Here is a 23,929-nt window from a genome sequence, read left to right as displayed (position 1 = left end):
TCAGCTGCACAGCAAGCCTGTCTCCAGAGGGTGACAATGAGGCTGAAGGATTCAGGACCAACAAAGGGTTCAGGTACCATGAAAACCTTTCCCCTAAACTTTGTCTCGACCAAGACTCATCCCAAGACTCTTCAGAGGAGAGGCCAGTTCACTGCTCCTGGGGTTCACAGTCCCAAAGCACACAAAACGGACAGACAGACAGACACACACACAAACACACACACACACACGGTGCCAACTAGCTCCTGGCTTCACAGCTCAAAGTCAGCAATCCCCTGATGCTCCAAATCTTCAAAGTCGGACCTAAAGACTTCTGGCCACAAATTGCAAGAATGAACTAAATGTGTAGCCCAACACTGTCTGCCCCTTAAAGCCTTTTAGGTTTCAACCTTAAAATTCATGTGTATTCTATATTCCGCTACACAAGGTATCTGGGTTTACTATAATGCAATTTAAATTTCTTGTAAAATCTGTGAGTAAAACCAACCTTCCTTGCTACCTCCCCACTCCCCGCCCCTTGCCCACTGGGACTCTCCACATGGTCCCAGGGGTGGGCCTGCCCCAGTCGGAGAGAGGCCACTATAAATAATTCCACAGGGAAAGTCCAACAGAGACCAGCAAAGTCTCTCTATGCCTTCTTAAAACCTGGGCTCACAGCTAACAGTTCAGAAAAACAGAGTTAAACCAAGGTCAAGTTCTCAGCCTGAAAAAAAGTCAAGATCAGCTGCATGTGCAGGCGATCCCTGGAGAGCTACATTCAATACAAGAGCTTGAGAGAGTTGAGGACGTGAAAAGGATAAGGGCAAACAGATAGTGGGAACAAAGATACAAAGTCATATTAGAACAGTTTAAAACTACATTTCATTTCGAGTTAGCAATAATATTTAGCTCTTATCTAGAAACGCTACTACTCTTCATCATTTAGGGGAAATAAGGCAAAAGTTATTCAAGAGGTACGGCTGCGACAGCATTTAAATTTTCACCAACTGCATTAATATTTAAACTTTCAAATTTGCTGAGTTGGAGTTAGTGTGGCGCTGTCTTTAGTTGAGAGGTAAGATGATTATGAGGAAGGCAACATACATGGTTTCTAAGACACCAAACTACCTGCTTCTATGAAAAAAAAATAGAGGGAAGAAGACAAACATTTCATCAAATTGCAGCAGAGCCCAAAGAAGACAATTTCATGTTTGATAATTACCAATGGGGCTTCTAAAAACACTCAGCAATCCCAAGAAAGAGAAGCCATTTTCAAAAGACCCCAAATGTCCAGGGTCAGGGCAGCTGACACAAATGGACAAACAGGAAAGGAACCCTCTTCTCAAACCACAGGCATCCTAGCTCTCACTTCTGCTGCTGGAAGAGCAACCACCAAGCACCAGAAACCATCTCACTAAACCACAGATAAGGAGACATACTATCGGCAACATAGGAACCAAACCAGAGAGAAGGGATGACTTTCCAAATAGACCCTTCTTCCTGGGCTGTGTGTGTGGTTCTTTATCCTTTCTGAGAAGGCTTCCTTTCTCAAAAAGAAATGCTCCATTCCTTACCTTGCTGGACCATTTGCGAGCTTCATCGTGGAGCTGCCTGGCAGCCATCATCATTGGCTGGTTAATCACCTCCCCAGCTTTCTGCTCAGGGAACTCTTCATCCTTCTCCTCAGGTGGTGGGGGCCTGGGTGGAGGGACCTCACCCTCAGGCAGAGGTGGTTTGGGAGGAGCAAGCTCATCTGTTAGCTAAAAAAGAACATCAGCAGGTTGTAAGTTAAAGCCCTAGAACTACTCCCCTATAGAGTTCTTTCCTCTAAAACACAGCCTAGGAAAGCTACACACATTCACTCTGTATGAGACCACCCACACTGAGCCACAAGGAGCAAATGCTTCAATCTCAACAGAAGCACATTTTCTTCCCTCTTCCCCCACAAGAAGCCATTAGCTACTGTTTTGGTCATACCCCAAGGAGGCACACACACACAGCACTACCAGGCCTAAGTTCTGGTCCTGATTCTGTGTAGGCCAGTAAGTTCCCCGGGCCTCAGATTCCTCATCTGTCAGTGATGTATATCTAGGCTGAATGATCTCCAAGATCCTGGCCAATGCCATGAGTCTACTGATCACCTAAGAAGCTGTTCCCCAAGAGTGCTCCTTTCCCCCAGCTGGAAAGAATCAAAGGAAGTATTGGAGGCTTGGGAAATAACTTCCTTATCTATGGGCATGAGGACCCAATTTTGTCCTCAACCAACTTAAAAACTTACATCTTTTACTGACATTAAATACAGGAAGGTAAATCAAAGAGAGTATATCAAATTATTGCCTTAATGGGCTATTCCCAAGGTCAAGTTATTCTCAATCTGTTAGTTGTAAATGTCTAAAAGCAATCACTATTTCTGCTTATAAGATTTGTATCAGCAAGATATTGCCAAGCTAGCCTCCTCCTAGACCATTTACCTATGGAAGAATATATTCAAGGTACTTTGAGGAAGCATCAAAAGATTTTAAGTTACTGTTAGGGTGAAAAATAGACTTAAAAAAAAAGTATGTATTACTTTTGTCCCCCCCCCCCCAAAAAAAATGTCAAAGAGAAGAGCCTACACAAGATTCTAACTGCCTCAGTTTTATCAGTCAACTGGGAACACAGAAAAACTCCTCACCACAAGCCATGCAGATTATTTTACCAGTTCTCACTAACTTGCCCCACTAACACATCACTCATCAAACCCACACTTACCAGGGCCAGCTCCTCTCCAGCCACTCCCCAGGAGAGCAGGCCAACATCACAGTCAACCCCTACCCAGCACACCCCATGCATAAGCACTGGGCTATCCTTCCACTGGATCTAGGAGTAAAAATCAAGTTCCGCCTCTGACTGAGCTCCAAGTAAAAGCTAAACAAAGCCACCTAGTGAATGAGGCTCCAGAACACAGTCCACCTCTCCCTTGCTATAGTCCCAACACCTTGCTGCTCAATTCCCCGCATCTCTCTGAATTCACTTACGCGGAGCTGTTCAAGGTCTGGGGGAGGAGGTGGGAAGTCAGGCTCTTGCGGTTGGAAGGCTTCTCTGACCTTGGCCACAGCTCCCAGGATCCGATACCCAGAGTCCAGGAAGCTCTTTTGCAGGCCTAAACACAAGATACCTTAACGTTCAGCTGGGCAGGCCAATGCCCTAGCGCACTGTCTGTTCAGCAGAAGAACTGGTTTCCATTAACAAAAGCTGGATGTGAAGCTGCCAGTAAGTACTGCAGGCAGTTATTGAAGGGGAAGGGAGGTAACTTCAATAACGCCCTGAGGTCTGCAAAGAGTTGGAAGTCGGCTGTTCTCTGTGGTGCTCGGGGCCCTTCTTGCCTATATAGCAAACAACCACTCAGGGATACCTGGAAGTGAACGCCGATCTTTGGGGATCAGGTGGCACCATCACCTCTCTTAAGATGAGGCCATCAAGAGATCAGCCTGCAGGAACTCAGAACACTGGAGAGGTGAGCTTCAGGTCGGGCAAGCATTCACTCCCTGGAGTGCTTCTCACCTTTCTCCCTGTTCCTTTGCTCTACTTGACTTTCAGCAAGTTAACCCCTATGTTGAGCTGCTGCTACCATGTCCTGTACCCTAGAAATCAGGAATCCCCTCTACTTGGGAAACTGAGCAGACAGTGGGTTGTGCATATTAGAAAGATTCTGCCCAGGCCAGGGATGAAGAGGGCAGCCCCTCCTTCCCACTGGCTCACATTGACTGGATTCTATTCATAGAAACATTGGGAGCTCAGGCAGGAAGGAATTCAGATGTTTCTAACCAGACAAATGTGTGATTACAATTATGATCTGCTTTGGCAGTACTGAAAACATGATCAAAACCCAGCTGAAGACTACCTAGGCTCTTTCGGGGGGGGGTGGGGGGAGCGATGATAAAACATCTAAGAGACCCACAGGTCAAACTTAAGCCCTCCAGATTGGACTGAGAGGCAGTTTTACAGAGGAAAAAACAATTTCAAGAAAATCATAAGAGAAGTTACGCCAGTTACATAAGCTAAACAGTTGGTGAACTGCTTATCATGCATCTTCTGAGAAATTTCCAAAAGAATAACTGAATAGGACCAGGAACTATTTAGCCAGACAATATTAAGAAAGCAAGAGACACTGGTCCAGAGAAACTAGCTTGTAACAAGCCTGCCAATGTTGCGGATATTTTGACAGAAAAAAGTTAATCTAGCATTCTAAAATTAAGTCTGTAGTTTTTGCTCCCAGAGTTTATATGTGGTGGTTGTGGGGTACATATTCTCTCACCATCCTGTCAGCTTCCTGAGGTAACCTCTCAGCTGAAGTGAACAACCATGCATTGCTTACCGGGGTCAGAAATGTTTCCGGCCACAGCCTTTGCATCCATCACCATCGGGGAGATGGTTTTGCTCAGTTCATCAGAGGCAGCTTTCACAGCCTCTCGGAACTTGGGATCCTCTGAGTTCTCCACCTCCCTCTTGGCCACCAGCAGGATCCGGTTGGCCCGACGAGCAATGCTGGTTGCCCCAGCAACCAGCATCTGAGGCTGAATATTGGCCATTGCTACTTTACACTTGTCCAGGTCTTTTTTAATTGCTTCTTCAGAAGCATCCAATAGAGATTTGGTATCGATGGCTTCATCCACCAGCCCTGTCAGAAGAACAGAAAGGAAATTTATTTTCTATTTTAGAAGAATAGAGACTCTGAAACCCTGTTGTCCACTCAAGCTTCTCACATAAGGTACAAGATCCAGAATTCTCTCCTCCAGCTCAAGGCTCTTCCTACACAATCAAAGGCTTCCAGGTAAACACCACCTTTAAATAAAGTGAGGATGTCACAGTCACTGGTCTTCTCTTCTCCACCACAGACAACCAGAAATGCAATGACCTCAGGAGGAAACAAGGATTACACCTGAAACTTCCACCGCATCAGCACCTTATCTGTCAATAACATTTTCTCCCTTCCCATCTCACTCCCCAGCCATCTGTTGCTTGTTGGCAGCCTGTAGTGCCCAAGATGAGCCACACGGAGGATTCCAATAACCCTCACGGCCTGTTTCTTGTCTCTGTTACCTCTCTGCAGACACCTCGGGAGCTCCACTTTCATCTCCAGCTGCTGTGGACCCCGTCACAGCAGGCTTTGTGGGGAAGCTGGAGAGCCTACCTTCCTCATTTCTTCCCTTCTCTCCTATCCCTCCTTGCACAGAGAATGAAGAAGATTCGGAGGTGCCACTTCAATTGCACAGACACAGGTTTGTTGGTGGTTGGTTTCTTCTTCTTTTTTTTTTAACTATGTAGTTGATAAGTTGGAGAAAACTCTGAGACAAGTTGTATTAAATGGTAGCTATTGTGGTTGCTTGAAAAGTGAACCCACTGAAAATGACAAGGACACTTACTGTATCCCCAAACACCGCCTCCCAGCCTCTGAAATCAAACTCTGACTCAGATTGGACAAAGACACTGTTCAAAGAGAAGATAGGAGCTTTAACAATAAATATCACACGAGGAGGGTGACACTCAAATAAAAGAGATTCAAAGAGTCTCTCTTCAGACAAAGCTGCAAGGCTTGAATGAGAAGCCGCCACTGCTGCTCCACAGCCCTGCCCTGGGCCACGTACACTGCTGCACACACAGCCGCCCCTTTATCTGAGTACAGTGGAGGACAGACCCAGTCCTGCTCAGGTTTCTCAGAACTCATTCCTCATCGATTAGACAACAACAACATTGTATAAAACTCTACCTGTCATTTTTTCAACATTATCAATCCACTGGTTCTTCATAGTCTCAAAATGCTCATAAGCAGCTTGATTTCCAGGGTTCCTAAGTAAGATGCGTGCAGCCGAGACGACCTGGCAAAGACAAAACAGCCTGTAAACACCCTCAAACACAAACCTTCAGGGAAGCTTTTTCCTTCTTTACCTACAGATGGCACTATACAGCCAAAAATGGTCTTCTCAGGGGAGTCTCTTTTGAAGCTGAACTTAAGCCTGGACACACACATAAGGTCTGATCTCGTGAACAGTTCCCCAGAAGGAAGCCTCGCACAAAGGTTTACCAGTCACAGCCTGACTGCAAGAAGGTAATAAAGTGGCCACGTAAATAGGTATTCAGGGGATATTTCAGAAGAACAAAACTGATTTATGAATAGTATTAATAAAAATACCTGTCTACAGTTAAGGAAGTGCTTCCACATCCATTATTTTACTACATCCTCACAACAACCCTGTGACAGAGTCAGGACAGGTAATAGCTCCACTTTACAAATGCAAAAACTGAGACTCAGAAGTTAAGTGACTTGTTTGAGCTCCAGTTGTCAGGGATAGCACGCAGGGAAGGAAATGGCATTTACTCAGTATCTGGTAAGTTACAGGCACGTGTGCCATGCACGCATCTTCTTAGCCCTCAATACAACCCATTAGGGAGGGATCCTCTCCATGTTACAGATGAGGAAGCTAAGCTTCAAGGTCACAGAGGACTCCAAAGTCCAAGTTCTTCCCATGGTGTCTTAAACCCAGTTTTCCATTTCTCTTATTTAGGAATCTCAGTTTTCTATTGAAATTCTACATAAAGAGAAATTGTTCATATTTTATGGAAGTTTTTAAAAAAAGCTGCATATATGTGACTTGTCAAGAGCAGCTAACTTGTCAACATGCCAAATAGGCAAAAGTTGAAAGAGTAAGAGAAATGCTTATTTCCCCTGTCTCATCTTCCAAGTTCCCACCTAAGCCAGGATGACTGATTTATGAAACCAAGCATAGTTCCTAATTTATTGGAGGTACTCAATATCTGATGAATAAATAAACAAGGAATTTTCTATAATTGGAATAGAGAAAAACATCACTCTAAATGATGTTCAATATTTTTAAGAACACCCATCAGCTACCAGAACTTTAATTCCTATCTAATTTGTTTTCTTTTGTTCCCAATCTTCCTATATACTTTTCACATACTAACTATCTCTTGGTAATAAAATTAAGTTAGAAACAAGAAAATAGGTTATGGCACAGCTGAATTTTTTTAAAACCCTCAAAGAGATCTGGTGAAAGGTATAACTAAAATCAAAACAAACTAACCTCTCAAAATTATTCAAATATTTTCCTAATGGGGGCGGGGAGCAGGGTACTTTACTATTTTTTTTTTCTATTTTCAAAACTAATACACAGTCATTGTAAAAAAAACTTCTGACGATACAAAAATGTATAAAGTAGAAAGTCTCCTATAACCCTAACCCTAGAAATCACTTAGTTTGACATTCTGAATATGTATACTTTTTTAATGGCATTTTACTATAAGTTCCAAAAAATGTATATAAACTGTTCCGTAATTAGTTTTTTGTTTGTTTTTTTTTAAAATGAATAACACATGGTGAGAATTTAAATGAAGAGTGAGCAAAACCAAACCTGGGGTGTGAGTTCTCGTGCCGTCTTCACTGATGCCTGAATGCCTTCCACTGTTGACTTATTAGCAGTCCCAACGGCAGCTGCCTTCTCTGCAGTGGCACCAAGCCTTCCTGAGTGGTTTTCAAAGTTAGCTGCCCTCTCATCAAATACCTTTAGGGAAAAACAAAGGCTTCAAGACAATTCATTTCAATAAAATGGGTCAGCAAATCTAAGAAAAAAATCCCTCTGTTTAAGCAGAGGCAGCAACTAAAGTAAAGACATTAGAGTTGAGAGCAAACCCTGTTTAATAAAACAACAGTTAAATGCCAAGTCTTGGTCTTGCTGTATCTCCTCAGAAGTTTGGCCATAGGCATCATGTATATGTACACACACCACGTGTGTGCGCGCGCGCACACACACACACACACACACTTGAATTGCAGTTCAACCAGTGCTCACCTGTGCAAGAAGGATACAAAGCACTGTGTACTCTACAACAAGGAATTCACAGCATACGAAAACTAAATAATCCCCATTCCCACAAAGCTTATCATCTAGTCTAAAGAAGACAACAAACTCAGCCCGAGCTCTATTGTAGGAGGCTGGGTGCATTACAAGCAAAGATTATCCACAGAGAATTCTAAACTGAGCTCCAAGCTCCCTAGGACAGCAAGCCTACTATATCCATTACCATCAACGAGGTAAAAAATCTGCCCCTCACCTCTATGGGAAAAATAAAAGCTGGTGCTCACACTCACGCCAAAGACAAGGGCAAGAAAGGCTGACTTTTATTAACCCCAAAGGTAAAACCATCTACTGAATTGTTGGTTCACCTCTCAAATTTAAAATAAGCTAATTTTTCCTTTGACATGGATATTATGCAAGGTTGCAAACCATGGAGGGGACTATTTAACATAGTTAAAATGACAAAATACTGTTCTGTCATTTGTATAGACAACATAATTAGATAAACCAAAACTTGAAAAGCAAGGTATATCAGATAGCACTGGGTCACCTTTACACTGTTCACAGAGTATGTCAGGAACTGCCTAGCAGACTCCACTCTCTCCTTTGCCCCCTCCTGAACATCTACCTCCCCATACCTGGATACCAGTTCTGGCTCTTGGCAGACAATCTGTAATGATCACCTGCTTTGGAAGGTCTGTTGGCTCATTAGCAGCTCCATTTCACTTCCAGGGTTCGGTGTCTATCCACTGAAGTCTCCTCTCCACCCTGGCCTTATTTGGATTCAGCTACATGGGTTCTTGAGTTTGATGCTCAGCTGTTCTGCCTAGATCCCTGATCTCCTAGCCACCTTCTCCTAGCATCAGTCCTTGTTTCTTACCTTAGCTGGTTTCCTAAGCTCTGGATCTACAGGGCTTTACTTACCTTGACTGACCATCTAGGTCTGCATTTCCTTCTGATTTAACTGACTGCTTAGTTTGCTTTTTTTTTGTCACTCAACCAAAATTTATTGAGCACCAACTATGTGCCTGACCCTGGAATAAGTGCTGAGCATTCAGTGATGAATAGGATAAAACTTCTGCATCTCAAGGAGCTCATAGCCTTGTGGGGGGGGGGGGGGGGGGAGTAAACAATATAATATAGTGTGCTGAGCACAATAATAGAGCTAAGCACTGATATTACAGGAACAAAAGGAAAGGCACTTAACCTATCCAGAAACCAAAGGATAATAAGATAAATAAAGAATAAACAGGAATTATCCAGGAAAGAAGAAGGGTAAGAGAGTTGGACAGGAAGACAGAAAGAACAAAGACATGGAAGAGACAAAGAACAGAGTAGGGGCAAAATTTAGGTATTGCTGGGGCATGAATCAGAGACAGGAATTTCTTGGATATAGATATAGAGAGGGTATTTAAGAAGCCAGATCCCAAGATTGAAGGGTTTAAGCAGAAGAATAACAGAGTCAGAGTTGCATTTTAATTTTTTTGGTGGCCTAGTAACAGACTCAAAGAAGAACAGTCAGGGCTGTGCAGTTAAGACAGGCAGCAGGGCCCAGGACCTGAACTAGAGGTGGTGGTGGCAGGGATGCAATATGGAAAGGATTCAAGAAATATCCATAAGATCAAATTAGCAGGGCTTTCGTTATTTATTGCTGTGGGAAGGTGAAGGGAACAGAAGAGTCAACGATGACTTCTAAATTTCCAGAGATCAGGAGAACGACAGAACATGTAGAGGCACCTATGAAGTATCTAGATGGAGATGACCAGCATAAAGCTGAATCTACCAGTCTGAAACACAGAGAAGTCTGCAATGGAAAAACAGCAAATCATCTCAGCCTAAGGAACCATGAGCTGAACTGCCCAGTAACCAAGGCTAGAGAAAGAAAATTGGGGTCATTTAGAGTAACACAGACCTCCACCTCAAGTTCTGCATTGTCCTATGTGCCTGACCCAACAAGTATTCCCAAACCCCTTCTCCTTTGTTGCCAATGCCAGAGAGGCTGGAAAACCAAATACTTGCTATCCTAGATTCCTTTGCAGCTAATGGTAGCCAAGTGACAGAGCTCCAGCCAATGAAATGTAAGCAAAGGTTCGCAGAGGATTTCTGGGAAAGCCTTCACTTTCATTCATTCATTCAGCACCTATTTACTGTGTACCCACAATGTGCCAGGCATCATTTTAGGAACTGGGAATAAGCACTGACAAAACATAGTCCCTGCCCATATCCACATGGAGCTTTCATACTAATGTAAGGGAGACAGATCAACAAACACAACCAATAAAACAGGTAAATATATCTTATGTCATATGCTGACAAATGCTAAGGAGAAGAGCAGGATTAGGAAATGCCTGGAGCAGGTATGGGATTGCTGTTTTACATAAGTGGGCACCCAAAACTGACATTTGAGTAGCAAGCTGAAGAAAGTGAATGAATAGTATATATAGTTAACATGGGAAGACCTGAGAACACAGCAAGTGCAAAGACCCATGAGGTTAGAACATACTTAAATATCCATGGAATACTAGGAATACAATGTGAAGAGGCCGATGCAGACAGAGGAGGATGAAGGAGAGAGGGGTTCCATAAGAGGCCAGAGACGTCAACGGGGACAGGGCCTTTAGGTTCAGCGGTGTGCTGAAGCCGGCTGGTACCCACTCACTCCAGCTCACAAGAGCCAGCTGTGCCCATCTCTTCCCAACTGTCCTTTCAGTGAAACAACCGTTGTGGGAATATTTATATCCTGAAAATCAACAAGTACAGCAAATCAGGGCTTTTTCCCCCTTGAGAGCTGATTTACCAGCACTTCCCTGGCCTTACTGTTTATCTTAAGGACTCTGGCTTTATTCTGCGACGGGAAGACATCAGAAGGATCTGAGGAATGATACCAAATGATTTAAAAGGAACGCCCTGGCTTCTGTGTTGAGAATAAAGTGCCTTAATAAAAAGGACAATTATCACTGGAGCACCCCATCCCTCATTTCTTCCTGCCTTGAACATGATGCTATCTCACACCATGAGAAAAAAGCCCAAGAAAATCAAGGGGCCAGCTTTAATGATGTTAAGCTGCTGGACCAATGCATAGGCTACCTACCTCCAAGTTCCTTGTTATGTGATGAAAAATAGACCCCTATATGCTTGTTTGTTTGTTTGTGAAGTTGTAGGTTTAAAGAACAATCATGCGCCCTTGAATGTTTTAGTCTCTGACAACTAGGTCATCTACTGCTTGCAACTAAAGACATTCCCAACTGATATAGCCGGTGACTTAAAGGGGCCTTCCCCCTTCTACCCTTCACCCACAATCTCCCAACCACTGCCACTGATGAACACTGTACTCACATTTCACCTTGCACACACATACATGCATGGCCAGCAGAAGAAACTGAAGACTCAGATACCTACCTCTTCCCTATTGGGTGCATCAGGCGGGGCAGTAGCCGCCACTGCCAACAGCTTGATGGGAGTTGTGGTATCGCTGAAAACATCTGACACCTCCTGAGTCATAGCCTCTTGCATCTGGGCTTTCAGATCCTAAAAAAATTGTTCACAAATGAAAATTTCCAGGAACATCTGCAAGCATATCTGCTGATGTCCTTCCTCAGGTCACTGACACATTCCTCCATGTATTTAGTGGGTGCCAAATGTGTACAAAGCACTGAGCTAGTGTGGAACAGTGTAGGATAAAATCCTACCCTCAAGAGACTGGTGTCTAGTAGGGGTATGATATGCTCACGTTTCCCTAGAGGCTATTCCACCCAACCAAGGAATCGTCCTTCCTCTCTTGGGGGCCTCTACACAATGACACTGAGGCTCAAGAAGTTGAGCCTGAAGAAGTTCTTGAGGCTAGAGTTCCTCACCATTTTCAATGCTGAAGGGGCTTGATAAAGATCACAGTAACTATAAGGATTGTTGGATGGGTGCAGTGTCAAATTTCTAATTTTCACTAAGATAAGCACAGAAATTTAATTTTCATTTTATTATCTTAGGAGGAAAGAAATCAAGAATGTGAATCTTTTTCATTCCAGGTATTCTTAAGTCTCTAGAAAAACCTGATAACAAAATATATATCCATTTCTTAACTGGGTCTAAAGAAGAGGATTCTCGGAAGTCACTAAAACTTTTGTGTATAGTTATCACACTTAGACCAATTTAAGTTTCCTGTATTTATACAAAGAAGTCTCCATCACCCCCAGTGTTCCTCAAGGTGGATGGCACGTACTGGCTGGAGACACCTGAGAGGATTTGAGGTGTTACAAAGACTATAAATGCTTTTATTCTAGTACTGTGTGTTTCTTTCAGTGAATATCAGAAAATATTTAACTAGCTTATCAAACCCATGATTTCAAGATTATTAAAAAGTTTTCTTCTAAATAAATTTAAGCTAAAAAAAAAAAAAAAAAAAAGGAGTCCATTTTAAGAAAAATATTGACTAAATAAAAGTACAGGCATTAAGTGGGTAGACCAGAAATCACGAAGAAAGCCTTAACTAAGTGAAATTTGGGAAACAGCTTTAGATGTTGCACACACTGGTGAGCTTTCCCCTAACCAGCCTGGATTTCCTTATATCCTTGGTTACACTCTTTTCACTTTCCCTAGACCCAATTAATTATCTATTCAAAACAAACAAACAAACAATCTCCCCCAGTTTTTCAATAATAGTAAGCACAAGAAGCTTAATGGCCCACACTCCTGAGTTCTACCTTCAAGGAGTCTTGGAGCTGAGACGCCAGTGCTCTGGCCTGGGGACTCTCCCCTTCTCCTCTGGCAGCCAGGTCAGCCAGCTGGGCCGTTAGCTGGTCCACTCGGTCACACTTGGCAAGCAGATCTTGGCGATAAGGCCCCATCATAACATTGGCCAGACGATGCCCTTCGGCTACAAGCCCCCGGATGGCAGCCTGACCTGGACCAAGAGGAAAACACTGAAACTCACAGGGATCCAGAGACAGCACCTGCAATGCTGTCCGGGTGGCTCTCTCTTTTTAAATAATAACATTTAGTGGGTTTTTCCCAAATGACAGAAGAAAATGGGGAATACAGAAAAGTATTTATAAGAAGAGACTGCCTACAATCCCACCACTCAGGGATGAATATATTAGAACATTTCCCCTTCCAGACTTTTTTTTCTGCATTGCATGCACCTCTACACACACATATTTCTACAAAATTGGGATCATACTATATGCCAACTTTTTTCCTTGCTTTTTTAAACTTAAAATGAGTATTTTTTCACATTAAGTATTCTTCAAAATCATAATCTAAAGTATATTTAATACCATATTAACCATAAATATTTGACCATTTACCTATTATTAAACATTTACACTGTGTATATACATCCTTGTGTGTGTGTGTGTGTGTGTATTCTTAGAAACATCTCTAATTATTTCTTAGAATAAATTCCTAGAAGTCAAATTGCTGAGCCGGTGAATATGAATTTTTTAAAGCTCTTGACATATAATACCAAATTGCCATTCATAAAGTTTGTATCAATTTATCCCCCACCAGTAAATTATATTATCTGTCTGTTGCCCTCTATCCTTACCAAGAGTAGATATCACCATTTTAAAAATTTATCTTTTTATCCAACAAATACAGCAAATGGAGTAAGTAGATCTTTCAGCTTCAAAGGGCTAGCTAAATCCTTACAGATCTATTCCTAAAGCCTTCCAAAAATCCACATTTCAGGTTATCAGTGCTACAGCTCTCCAGGTGACTGGGTGACACAGGAGCCCTCACAGCTGAAAATAACCTTGGTAGTTAGGTGCCTTTTATTCATCTTCAAAAGTTAAATTTAACTGGGCAGTTTGCAAGGACTATAATAACTGAGAAACACGAGAGTAGATGCATACATAGGACTAAAAGTAATTAGTTCAAAGTTTCAATTCCAACATGAAGACTTTTCTATTTGTCCACAGTGAAGTCATTTATTCCCTAATACTTCTTGATTAAACCACAGGAATCATACCAGCTACACCTAGGAACAGCCACAACGGAGAGCAACCGGCTCACCAGTGGCTGAGGAACCTCTGCACCTAATTACAGATGGTACACCCTGCTTACTTTCACTGAGGCCAGTTTAATGAGGGCCTTACCTACTCCCCGGTCATCCACTGTGGGATTATCAATCCAGCGCTGCGCCTGCTCAATCTTGCCCTCAAGGTGGACAGCTGCTTTGGTGGGTCTGCTGTTAGCCACGGCCTTATTGGTCTTGGTCTGCAGGTTCTGCAGGGCTGTGGCCACCTGTTTGGCAAGTGCCCGGGCCTCTGGGGAGTCCCCTTTCCCCCTGCAGAGGGGAAAAAAAAAGCCATCCTGTCACACACAGATACTATTTACACTGAGATGACTTAATTGCCAGTGACAAGCAATGATTGTTACTAACCTGATTTGAAAAGAGAGTGGTTTTATCTATTGGACCTTGAATAAGAAATTAGTAATTTAAATTCAGATTGTTTCATCCCAGTTAAAATATTAAATATGAGTTTGGGGCAGTCGAGGGCACTAGGTTAGCTGACCCCTCAGCTTGCTGTCTCTGCAAACACTAGTCACAACACCTACTAGAGGTGGGCCCAGGCAGCTATATTTTTTGTTGGAGTAGTTATAGAACCAGCAGTAAGTAATATCTTTTGAGCCCTACCTCTGCCAAGTACCACTGCACTCCTTTGTATTAACTCATTTAATCCTCACTACTAATATTTACCTCCATCTAGGAGGATTGTCCCTATTAATCAAAATTCAAAACTGAGGCACAGAAAGGTTGGCTAACTTGCCCATGGGCCCTCACTTCCTGGAGCGGACTCAGGATTCAAACCCAGCACTGACTTCAGAGCCCTTGCTCTTAGCCATTTCTTTTGCCGTATGTTGGTATCTCATAATCCCCAATTCTTACCATACTGATTGGACTGAGTGGTTACCTATATCAAAGACAACATACCCACAGTCAGGCACTTTAAATGCAGCTAGTTAGGCCCACCATCAAAAGGGATTCTGGTTCAGTATTACAGGGGTGGGGTCCAGGCACCTATATATTTAACAACCTTCCCAGGTGATTCTGAGGTAGAGGTAGATACCAATAGTATCCACATTTCAAAAACACTGCCTAAGCATGTTAAGGTTGGTGGATTGAGCTATCGGGGGATGGGGGGGTCAGGGTAGGATGGAATTCTTTGTATGGGGTTAGTATTGTTTTTGCAACTGTTCCTATAACTTTGAATTTATTTCAAAATAAAATTAAAAAAAAAAACAAAAAAAACACTGTCTAGTCAGCTGGTGGTAGGATGGAGCTGGAAAGTCACATGAAGCCTGGGCCACATACCAAAGCCAGGTGAAGAAGCCCCAAATAAATAAAGTCAATACACAAAAAGAAACAGAATAGAGGACCCTGTGTATGTGTATGTATACGTGTATGTGTATGTATGTAGAAGTGTATGTTATACTCTCAATGACAGCACGAGAGACCACACATGAAGGCCTGCTGCTATCACCATTATTATGAATTATCTCACAATCATTAAGAAACACTTGATAGATAGATAAATAGGACTTCATCAAAATTTAAAACTTTGCACAACAGCTAACAGATGGAGAGAGGTACTTTCAGGTGCCACAAGGCCTGGCCACACTTCAAGTTGCTGGGTTCCATTAGATGCCTCAAAAGCTTTCGATATACTCCCACCTTTTACTTGAGCTAGTTCTTTGCAAAAAAAAAAATCTCTACAGAAACATCAACACAGAAATATAGACAAGCACAACTATATCACAAAGGGAAAAATCAAAGGGAGATAACTTCCCTCTAAACCTTCTTCCAAAGACTTCAGATTCTAGCCATTACGAACATACAAAGAGTCTGACTCATTTTATATCTCAAATCTACTCAGACATAAAAAAAACCAACCTTCAGACTAATCTCATGTCTCACCTATAGAAACTGAAAATATAAGCCTACCTTCTGGAAATGACTAATTTAGATACTCTCTTAAGAGCTCCTTTATGATTCTCAATTTCTGTATCTTCTCCATTATAAAGATGGACAAACAGGTTCTTCACCATGGCTCTGATCAAGGCTATGCCTACTGTCAGGATGTTATGTATATTTATGTGTATGTATATGTGTATGTGTATGTATGTAGAAGTGTATGTTATACTCTCAATGACAGCACGAGTGACCACACATGAAGGCCTGCTGCTACCACCATTATTATGAATTATCTCACAATCATTAAGAAACACTTGATAGATAGATAAATAGGACTTCATCAAAATTTAAAACTTTGCACAACAGCTAACAGATGGAGAGAGGTACTTTCAGGTGCCACAAGGCCTGGCCATACTTCAAGTTGCTGGGTTCCATTAGATGCCTCTAAAGCTTTCGATATACTCCCACCTTTTACTTGAGCTAGTTCTTTGCAAAAAAAAAAAAATCTCTACAGAAACATCAACACAGAAATATAGACAAGCACAACTATATCACAAAGGGAAAAATCAAAGGGAGATAACTTCCCTCTAAACCTTCTTCCAAAGACTTCAGATTCTAACCATTACGAACATACAAAGAGTCTGACTCATTTTATATCTCAAATCTACTCAGACATTAAAAAAACCAACCTTCAGACTAATCTCATGTCTCACCTATAAAAACTGAAAATATAAGCCTACCTTCTGGAAATGACTAATTTAGATACTCTCTTAAGAGCTCCATTATGATTCTAAATTTCTGTATCTTCTCCATTATAAAGATGGACAAACAGGTTCTTCACCATGACTCTGATCAAGGCTATGCCTACTGTCAGGATGTTATGTATATTTATGTGTATGTATATGTGTATGTATGTAGAAGTGTATGTTATACTCCCAGTGACAGCATGAGTGACCACACATGAAGGCCTGCTGCTACCACCATTATTATGAATTATCTTGTAATTATTAAGAAACACTTGATAGATAGATAAATAGTACTTCATCAAAATTTAAAACTTTTGTGCCTCAAAGGACTTCATCATGAAACAACCTACACAAGGGGAGAAAATATTTGGAAACCACATATCCAATAAAGGTTTTAATAACCAGAATATATAAAGAAAAACTTCAACTTAATAACAAAAAGGCAAACAATAAAATTTTTTAAGACAAAGACTTGAATAAACATCTCTCCAAAGAAGACAAATCAATGGCAAGAAAGCACAGGAAAAGACGTTCAACATCATTAGCCATCAGCGAAATGCAAATCAAAACCACAATGAGTACTATTTCACACCCCCTAGAATAGCTACTAATAAAAAAAAAAAAAAAAAAAAACAAAAAAGAAAATTACTAGTTTTGGAGAGGATGTGAAGAAATAGGAACACTCACTGATTGCTGGTGGGAATGTAAAATACTAGAGCTGCTGTGGAAGACAGTGTGACGGTTCCTCAGAAAGTAAAGTATAGAATTACCATATGACCCCACAATCCCACTCTAGGTAAATAAGAATTGAAAGCAGGGACTCCAACAGACAGATGGACACTGATATTCATAGCAGCATTATTCACAGGTGCCAAAAGGTAGAAGCAATCCACATGTCCATCAACTGATAAACAAAATGTGACATATACATACACACCATGGAATGTTATTCACCCGTAAAAAGGAATGAAGTTCTTACACATGAGACAATACGGATGAACTTGAAGACCTCATGCTGAGTGAAATAAGCCAGACACAAAAGGACAAATATTGTGTGAGCTCACTGATATGAAATAAGTAGACTAAGCAAACACATAGAGTCAAAATCTAATATAGGTTACCAGGGGATGGGATGGGAATAGGGTAGTTAAGGCTTAAAAAGTACAGAATTTCTATTTGGGATGATGGAAATGTTTTGGTAATGGATGGAGGTGATGGTACCACAATATTGTAAATGTGATTAACAGCACTGAAATATGTATCTAAATGTGATTAAAAGCAGAAATGTTCAGTTGTATATATGATAATAAAATAAAATTTAAAAAAAAATCCATGAAATTGCACTATACAGTGAACTCTAAGTTAAACCATGGAATATCGTTAATAGTACAATTATAAAATGTGCGTTCATCAATTGTAACAAATGTACCACACCAATGCAAGGTGTTAATAATAGGGTGGTATATAGGAATCTTATATTTTATACATGATTGTTCTGTAAAACCACAATTTCTCTAATAAAAAAATTTTTTAAAAATAAAATAAAAGAAACACTTAATGAGTGTCTACTATGTATACGGACTTTTGTTAGGTCCTAAGAGTATAACATCTAAAAAGAATGTAAGCAGGCAATATTAGTGGGTTAATATTAACAAACAGAGACATAACCTTGTAGACAATTATATTTAAAAACTGTTAAATAATACATTTCCCAACATAAATACTTCAAGATTTTGAGAATAAAGCAGTAGCACCCAAATGACTGAACATGATATATAATCAAATTTGAGTTGTTACCTAAGTTGGTCTCCATCACTACAACCTCCTTCCTAAAATATATATACCCTGCTCCCATCAAATCTATTTCACATCCTTAGACCAAAGTTGCTTTCTTCAGCCAATATTGCCCTCTTGGTCAATATAAAACTTCAAAGAACTCTAAAGTACCCCTCACTGGGAAAAGGTTAGGCATTGTCCCGGGACAGAATGGGAAATGAAAATGCAAGTTAAATGAAGAGGAGTATCTTGCAAGACACTTAACTATGATTATCCCAGAGTACAGGATGAGACAACTGCAGTGGGGCAGAGAGCAACTTTCACTATTTTACAGTGTAGCCTTTCTTAGTGTCCTTTTTTATTCCCATTAGCATGAGCTGCAATTTTTGTTTTTTTTTTTTTTTAAAAGAGAAAAAACTATTAAAAGAAAGCAACAATCAAAGCAAGTGCCATGAAAGCCTTTAAAAGAAGCAGCTTTGGTGGGGAGGTTGAAATGTAATTTGAGGATCCTTTATAATCACCCAGGAAATGCCATTTGAGCAATCTTTATAATTACTACTAAGAAATAACATTGCTGAGGAAGGAAAAAAGTACCTACTTACACACACCTCTCTCTCTCTCTCTCTCTCTCTCTCTCTCTCTCTCTCTCTCTCTCTCTCTCACACACACACACACACACACACTCTCTTGCATGAGCACACCACAGTCTCTTCATAACTAATCACAAAAGTTATTTTGCTCATATGCCTGGAGAACAGATATGATACAAACATGATGTAGAAGGAAAAGTCTTAGCTTAGGTTTTGTCCTTTTTTTTTTAATTGAAAAAAAAAAGGAATTCTTAACAACTTCCTACCAATTTAAAACTGTGTGATCAGCAATAAATTACTAAACCTGTTACACCATTTATAAAACAAAGATGGTATCTGACCTGGCCATCTCACACAGAATCAATGAGAATATGGTGGACAAATATCTTACACGCATTTAACCTATAGGAATTAAACTATATATGTACTTAGTAAAGAGAGAGAGCTTTCAGGGTAATTTAAGGGATTAAATACATACTGTCTTCGTAGATCCGCTAATTTAGAAGTCAGAGCAGATATTTCCCCAAGGGAACGTAGAATGTCATCTCTTTCTTTAGGATCTTCACACAATTCTGCTATTTTCCGAGCTTCGGCCAAAGCTCCTCGAATGTGTTCTTCCCCTTCCGGTCCGCCATGTGGATCCGCAAGCCAATTCTACACACATAGAAATGGGGAAGAAGCAAAGTGTGATCTACTCATGAACCACATCTTATTAAACTTAATAAGGCCATCGGAATGATTTCTAAAGTAATCACAAGGCATGCCAGTAATCTTTTTTGTTTTAAGCTGATCCTTATTGTGTTACATAAGTCTTAGCTCAGGAAAGATCCACTCAATCTCTCATCTTTTTAATAACAATTCTTTATCCTCATTAGAATAAAATACCTTCAAAAGATTTGTCTCATCTTTGAATTAATCACACCTTATTACTCTGCAGTTTCTTAACCGTCTGTGTTTCTTGTTGAAATGCTTGAAAATCACTTTACAAAAAACTCATATCAGAAAACTTTAACCCTTTAACATTGCTTTGACCAAATATGGCTGTGAATTCAGAGATGAGGAACAGTTTTAACATATTGTAATCCGTATCAGGAAGTAGGATTCTGTTGGTACTAAGTATGCTTACTTTTAACTAATCAAGGTATTCAAAATGAAGCTTGAAATATTAGCCTAAACCCGTAGTGGTAAGGGAGGTGTTAATACAGGCAACTGCAGAGAATCAGTCATCACTCAGAAACCCCCATTATCCACCCACAGTAACAGGCCAGAAAATAAATTACTCTTTCTTTCCAAGGTATGACAGTTGGAGAGAGAGGATATTTGTGGAACATTTCTCTTTCTCTCTGATTTCCCTACCCGCCCTGAAAGCCACCATCACTACCTGGGCAGCGTCAATCTTCTTCGCAATGCTCTGCTTTGAGTTTGTCATGGCCTCCAGCTTGCGGGCTGCGTTCTCCACTCTTGCTGTGAGCACGTCCAGACCCTGGGACACCTGCTGAGCTCTCTGCATGGCCACCGGGGAGGCTCCTTGTCCTCTACTCAAAACAGACAGATGTTGACTGCCATCACACCCTTTCAAATACTTAATAGCAAGATATCCCTAACAGCAAAGAACATGTCTTTTTGTTAACATGCTTGAATTCTTTTTTTTTTTTTTTTTTTTTGCTATTCCCCAGTAAATCTGGGATAGCACACATACACACACACACACAAAATAATATCACGAAATAAACAAAGCAAGACACCTAAACCATCTATTTTCTCCTTTGCTTTAAAAAGTAAGCATTAGCGTTATGGAACTACACAACGACTTTGAAGACCAGGCTTGCAAATTTTGATAATACTGAGTCTCCTCTTGGTGGTGATTATGTAACCAAATCTAAACTTCAAGGGGAAAATGTGCTTGTGTTATTGCTATGGAGGGCTCTGTCACCATGGTAATAGGTACATTAGAAATAGCCCATTAGATTGTCTTATTTATGGGCAAGTATACATTGAAAGTGTTTCAGGAGGTAGCACACACTGTTATTAAAAGGACATCACACTGGGAGCAAGGAGATCTGTGTTCAAATCCTGACTCCTGGTACTTGTGGAACCTTGCTTTAAGATGGTTAGTCTCCATGGACTTTAGTTGCCTAACTTTTAAAATGAGGGGTGATAAGTAACAATAGCTGCCCTGCTTATCTAACAGAGTTATTCTGAGCATCAAGATAATATCTTTGAGAACACTTTGGCAATAAAGCAACACACATATATAATCTACTGTTATTACTGAATTATTATTATCACTATAATGAACTTAATGATAAATTTTTAAATGTTCCATTTAAACGTTCTATTCCTACGTAATCTATAAGTATCTAAACCAGATAATGCTGAGAGTACAAGAAACTGTTGTTCCCCATCAAGTTCCTAAAGAATTAATTTCGCTATTTCTCTCTCTCAGCAGAGATGTGCCTAGTGGAACCTTGTTTTCCCTATGTAAAAGGCTTTCCAAGTCATAAAAGTATAAGATTTGCCACTCAAGCTCATATGTTTTAATCCACCCAGCCTGATAAACTCAAAGAGGGGTAGCAACTGTACCATTTGGTAGAGCAGCATGGCTGAGCATCCTAATCTGAGCTTCCAATTTCAGGACAAATGCCAAAACATCATTTCTTCCCTGATAATAGTATGGATGTGTCATTCATTCATCTATCCTCTTTTTAAATTCATCTCTATTTTTCTTCTATACAATACTTGAGGCAATGAACTTCATAAACTTATTGCCAGGTATATAAAGTACTACACTTTTTTACTTGTACTTGAGGGAAAACATACTCTTTACAATTTAATTTGCTTCTTCCCTTCAATCTAATGTAATTCATGGTGAAGAACCTTTTTGGTACAAGTCCAATTGTGAAAAAGTAAAAATGCTTATGGACTGCACCATTTCTTCACTCAAAAAAAAAAAAGGCTTATTGAGTCCCACAGGGAAAAAAATATGTTCTTTTATCTTCTTGCCACCTGGAAACCCTATTTGACTAGATAGAAGAGTATCAATGAGGAAATTGTTACCACTTTTCAGCCACTAAAGTGTTAAATGGCTGGGGATATTTAAGAAGGAATAACAAGGAGATAGCTTTCTAATCTTTCATCATCAAAGGATATTGCAGGCTCTCCCACAAAACAGGCCCATGGCTACTCATCACTGTTCCAACCTCTTCTCTTTCCAGAGATTCATGGCTGAGCTCACACAACTACCTCATTCTCTTGCTCACAGTCATCATCCTCTAAACACATACAACTGTGTATTTGAGAATTCCAAGCAAAAACTGTCTACCACACTGTGAAAATGCTGCAGATACAAGAACCAGCAGTGAGAAATTAGAAGAGCCAAGAATCTTGTCAAACTGCATTGGCATTTCTCCAAATGGGGACAGAAGTTCTTTTTGTCCTTTCTACAAAGTTCTTGTCACGCTCATTATAGGAAAGACTGCTTTGCAGCAGGAGAAAACAGTTTATGGAGCCTACTGGGACCATATTTATTTTGGCTGTTCCTTCTCCCCTTTAAGATAGAGAATCAACCTGAAGCCCCTCAAGCTTCCAGGGCTACAGTGAGTCCACAGGCCCCTGGAAATTACTATTGGGTGGGCATGTTTATTTGCATCTTTTTACAGAGCAGTTAATAGCTTTCATCAGATTATAAAAGTGATCTTGATCCATAAAAGATCCACTCCTGTGAGATACATATTCTTAAGTCTACTGTGTGTGTACACCTGAGACCAGGTGCATGGTGTGCAATACGTCAAGGAGCACTTACAAGTCCTGTTTGTATGGACACCCTGCATATACAAATTATCAAGGTGTTTCATAACAATCTCAAAGCAAAATTAAATTTTTCTATACTACAGTCTCATCACATTTCCATTTTTCTTAATGTCTGTACCATAAAATTCCATTAAAATGAGGATCTTTCAGAACTTCAAATGAACCTATATTAAAATGAGTTTATTCAATAGCAAACTGTATACTTAGTTTATGGGGGGGGGTTGATTTCTAAAAGTCAAGACTTGAGGAGGGTAAGAAGGAGGTAAAAGAATTATTCAACCAAAGGAATGATGATAAAATAGAACTGCCAAACAGCTCTGAAATTATTCAGAAGATAACCTATTTAACCGATTTCAGAAACAACACATGAAATAAAGCCTATGTTTTCACTCTGTAGGTTTATTTTTATCCATCCTTCATTAAGGATATCTACCCATGCCAGACTTCACCACTGTCCTATTTTTCACAAGCATATGGCTAGAAACTGAATAACCCGATTTCTATTTCAATTCTGATTACAGAATAAGTTTCAACTTTATTACAAAGTATTTGCATACCAAAAACTTTCAGCAAAGGGAAAGTTCCACCTCAACCTCAAAAGAATTAATAGAATATAATATCTATGTTATCTATTAGACAAAGACAATTGAGTAAAATTGGCAGAGATTTGCTTTCTGAGTCATCCTGTTAGGAGTGAGATCCTATGTGTTACCCACACTGCTCTTTTAAGATCAGAGGTACTTTACCTGGCACGGAGGTCAGCCACTTGATCAGTCATCTGCCCTAGCATTTTACAGGTGCCCAGGATCTCCCTGCGTTCTTTGCCTGCACAGAGTTCGCCAACTTTTCCAGCTTCATCTAAGATCTGCCTGATGGCCTGCTCACCAGCATCCCCTAAAATGAAAAGAGATATTCAATATCTATATTGTTGACATATTAATTATTTAGAGAGGATACTTTACAAGCCATTTCATTCACAAAGGAATGGATGATTTTAAATGACAAGTGAATAGAAGGCCCTACATCTGATAGCTAATAGCCAAACAGTGCCCTTAGAACAATAGGGCGAGGTTTCAACCACAGACATTGCTAAAAAAATACTAGGAACCACATCCATCTGGAGATAGTAAGCAGCTTGTGGTAAGAACATGAATGACGAAAATAGGCTCAAACATTGTAAGAGTGCTTAGCACCTCCAACCTCCATTGGGGTTTTCACATTCATTCAAATATTACTCTAAAACTGAATAAATACTAGATTAGAAAA

The 23,929-nt window shown here is 40.4% G+C and overlaps 1 protein-coding gene across 2 annotated transcripts in view; it reads right to left on the bottom strand.

Moving 5' to 3' along the window:
- VCL (vinculin) overlaps positions 1–23,929 on the bottom strand; it is a 111,360-nt gene that overhangs the window by 7,779 nt on the left and 79,652 nt on the right. For both annotated transcript variants that reach the window (XM_037803697.1, XM_037803696.1), the window contains exons 8-18: positions 23,410–23,557; positions 20,235–20,388; positions 19,332–19,507; positions 13,922–14,112; positions 12,530–12,729; positions 11,232–11,360; positions 7,389–7,538; positions 5,729–5,837; positions 4,337–4,639; positions 2,997–3,121; positions 1,554–1,739 (exon numbers count right to left, since the gene is read on the bottom strand). In XM_037803697.1, the coding sequence (XP_037659625.1) occupies positions 1,554–1,739; positions 2,997–3,121; positions 4,337–4,639; positions 5,729–5,837; positions 7,389–7,538; positions 11,232–11,360; positions 12,530–12,729; positions 13,922–14,112; positions 19,332–19,507; positions 20,235–20,388; positions 23,410–23,557 (1,871 nt within the window). The remainder of the gene's footprint in view (positions 1–1,553; positions 1,740–2,996; positions 3,122–4,336; positions 4,640–5,728; positions 5,838–7,388; positions 7,539–11,231; positions 11,361–12,529; positions 12,730–13,921; positions 14,113–19,331; positions 19,508–20,234; positions 20,389–23,409; positions 23,558–23,929) is intronic.

The sequence above is a fragment of the Choloepus didactylus genome, chromosome 15, assembly GCF_015220235.1.
Source record: "Choloepus didactylus isolate mChoDid1 chromosome 15, mChoDid1.pri, whole genome shotgun sequence".
NCBI classification, from domain to species: Eukaryota; Metazoa; Chordata; class Mammalia; order Pilosa; family Megalonychidae; genus Choloepus; species Choloepus didactylus.
This window is presented reverse-complemented; position numbering and strand designations above follow the sequence as displayed.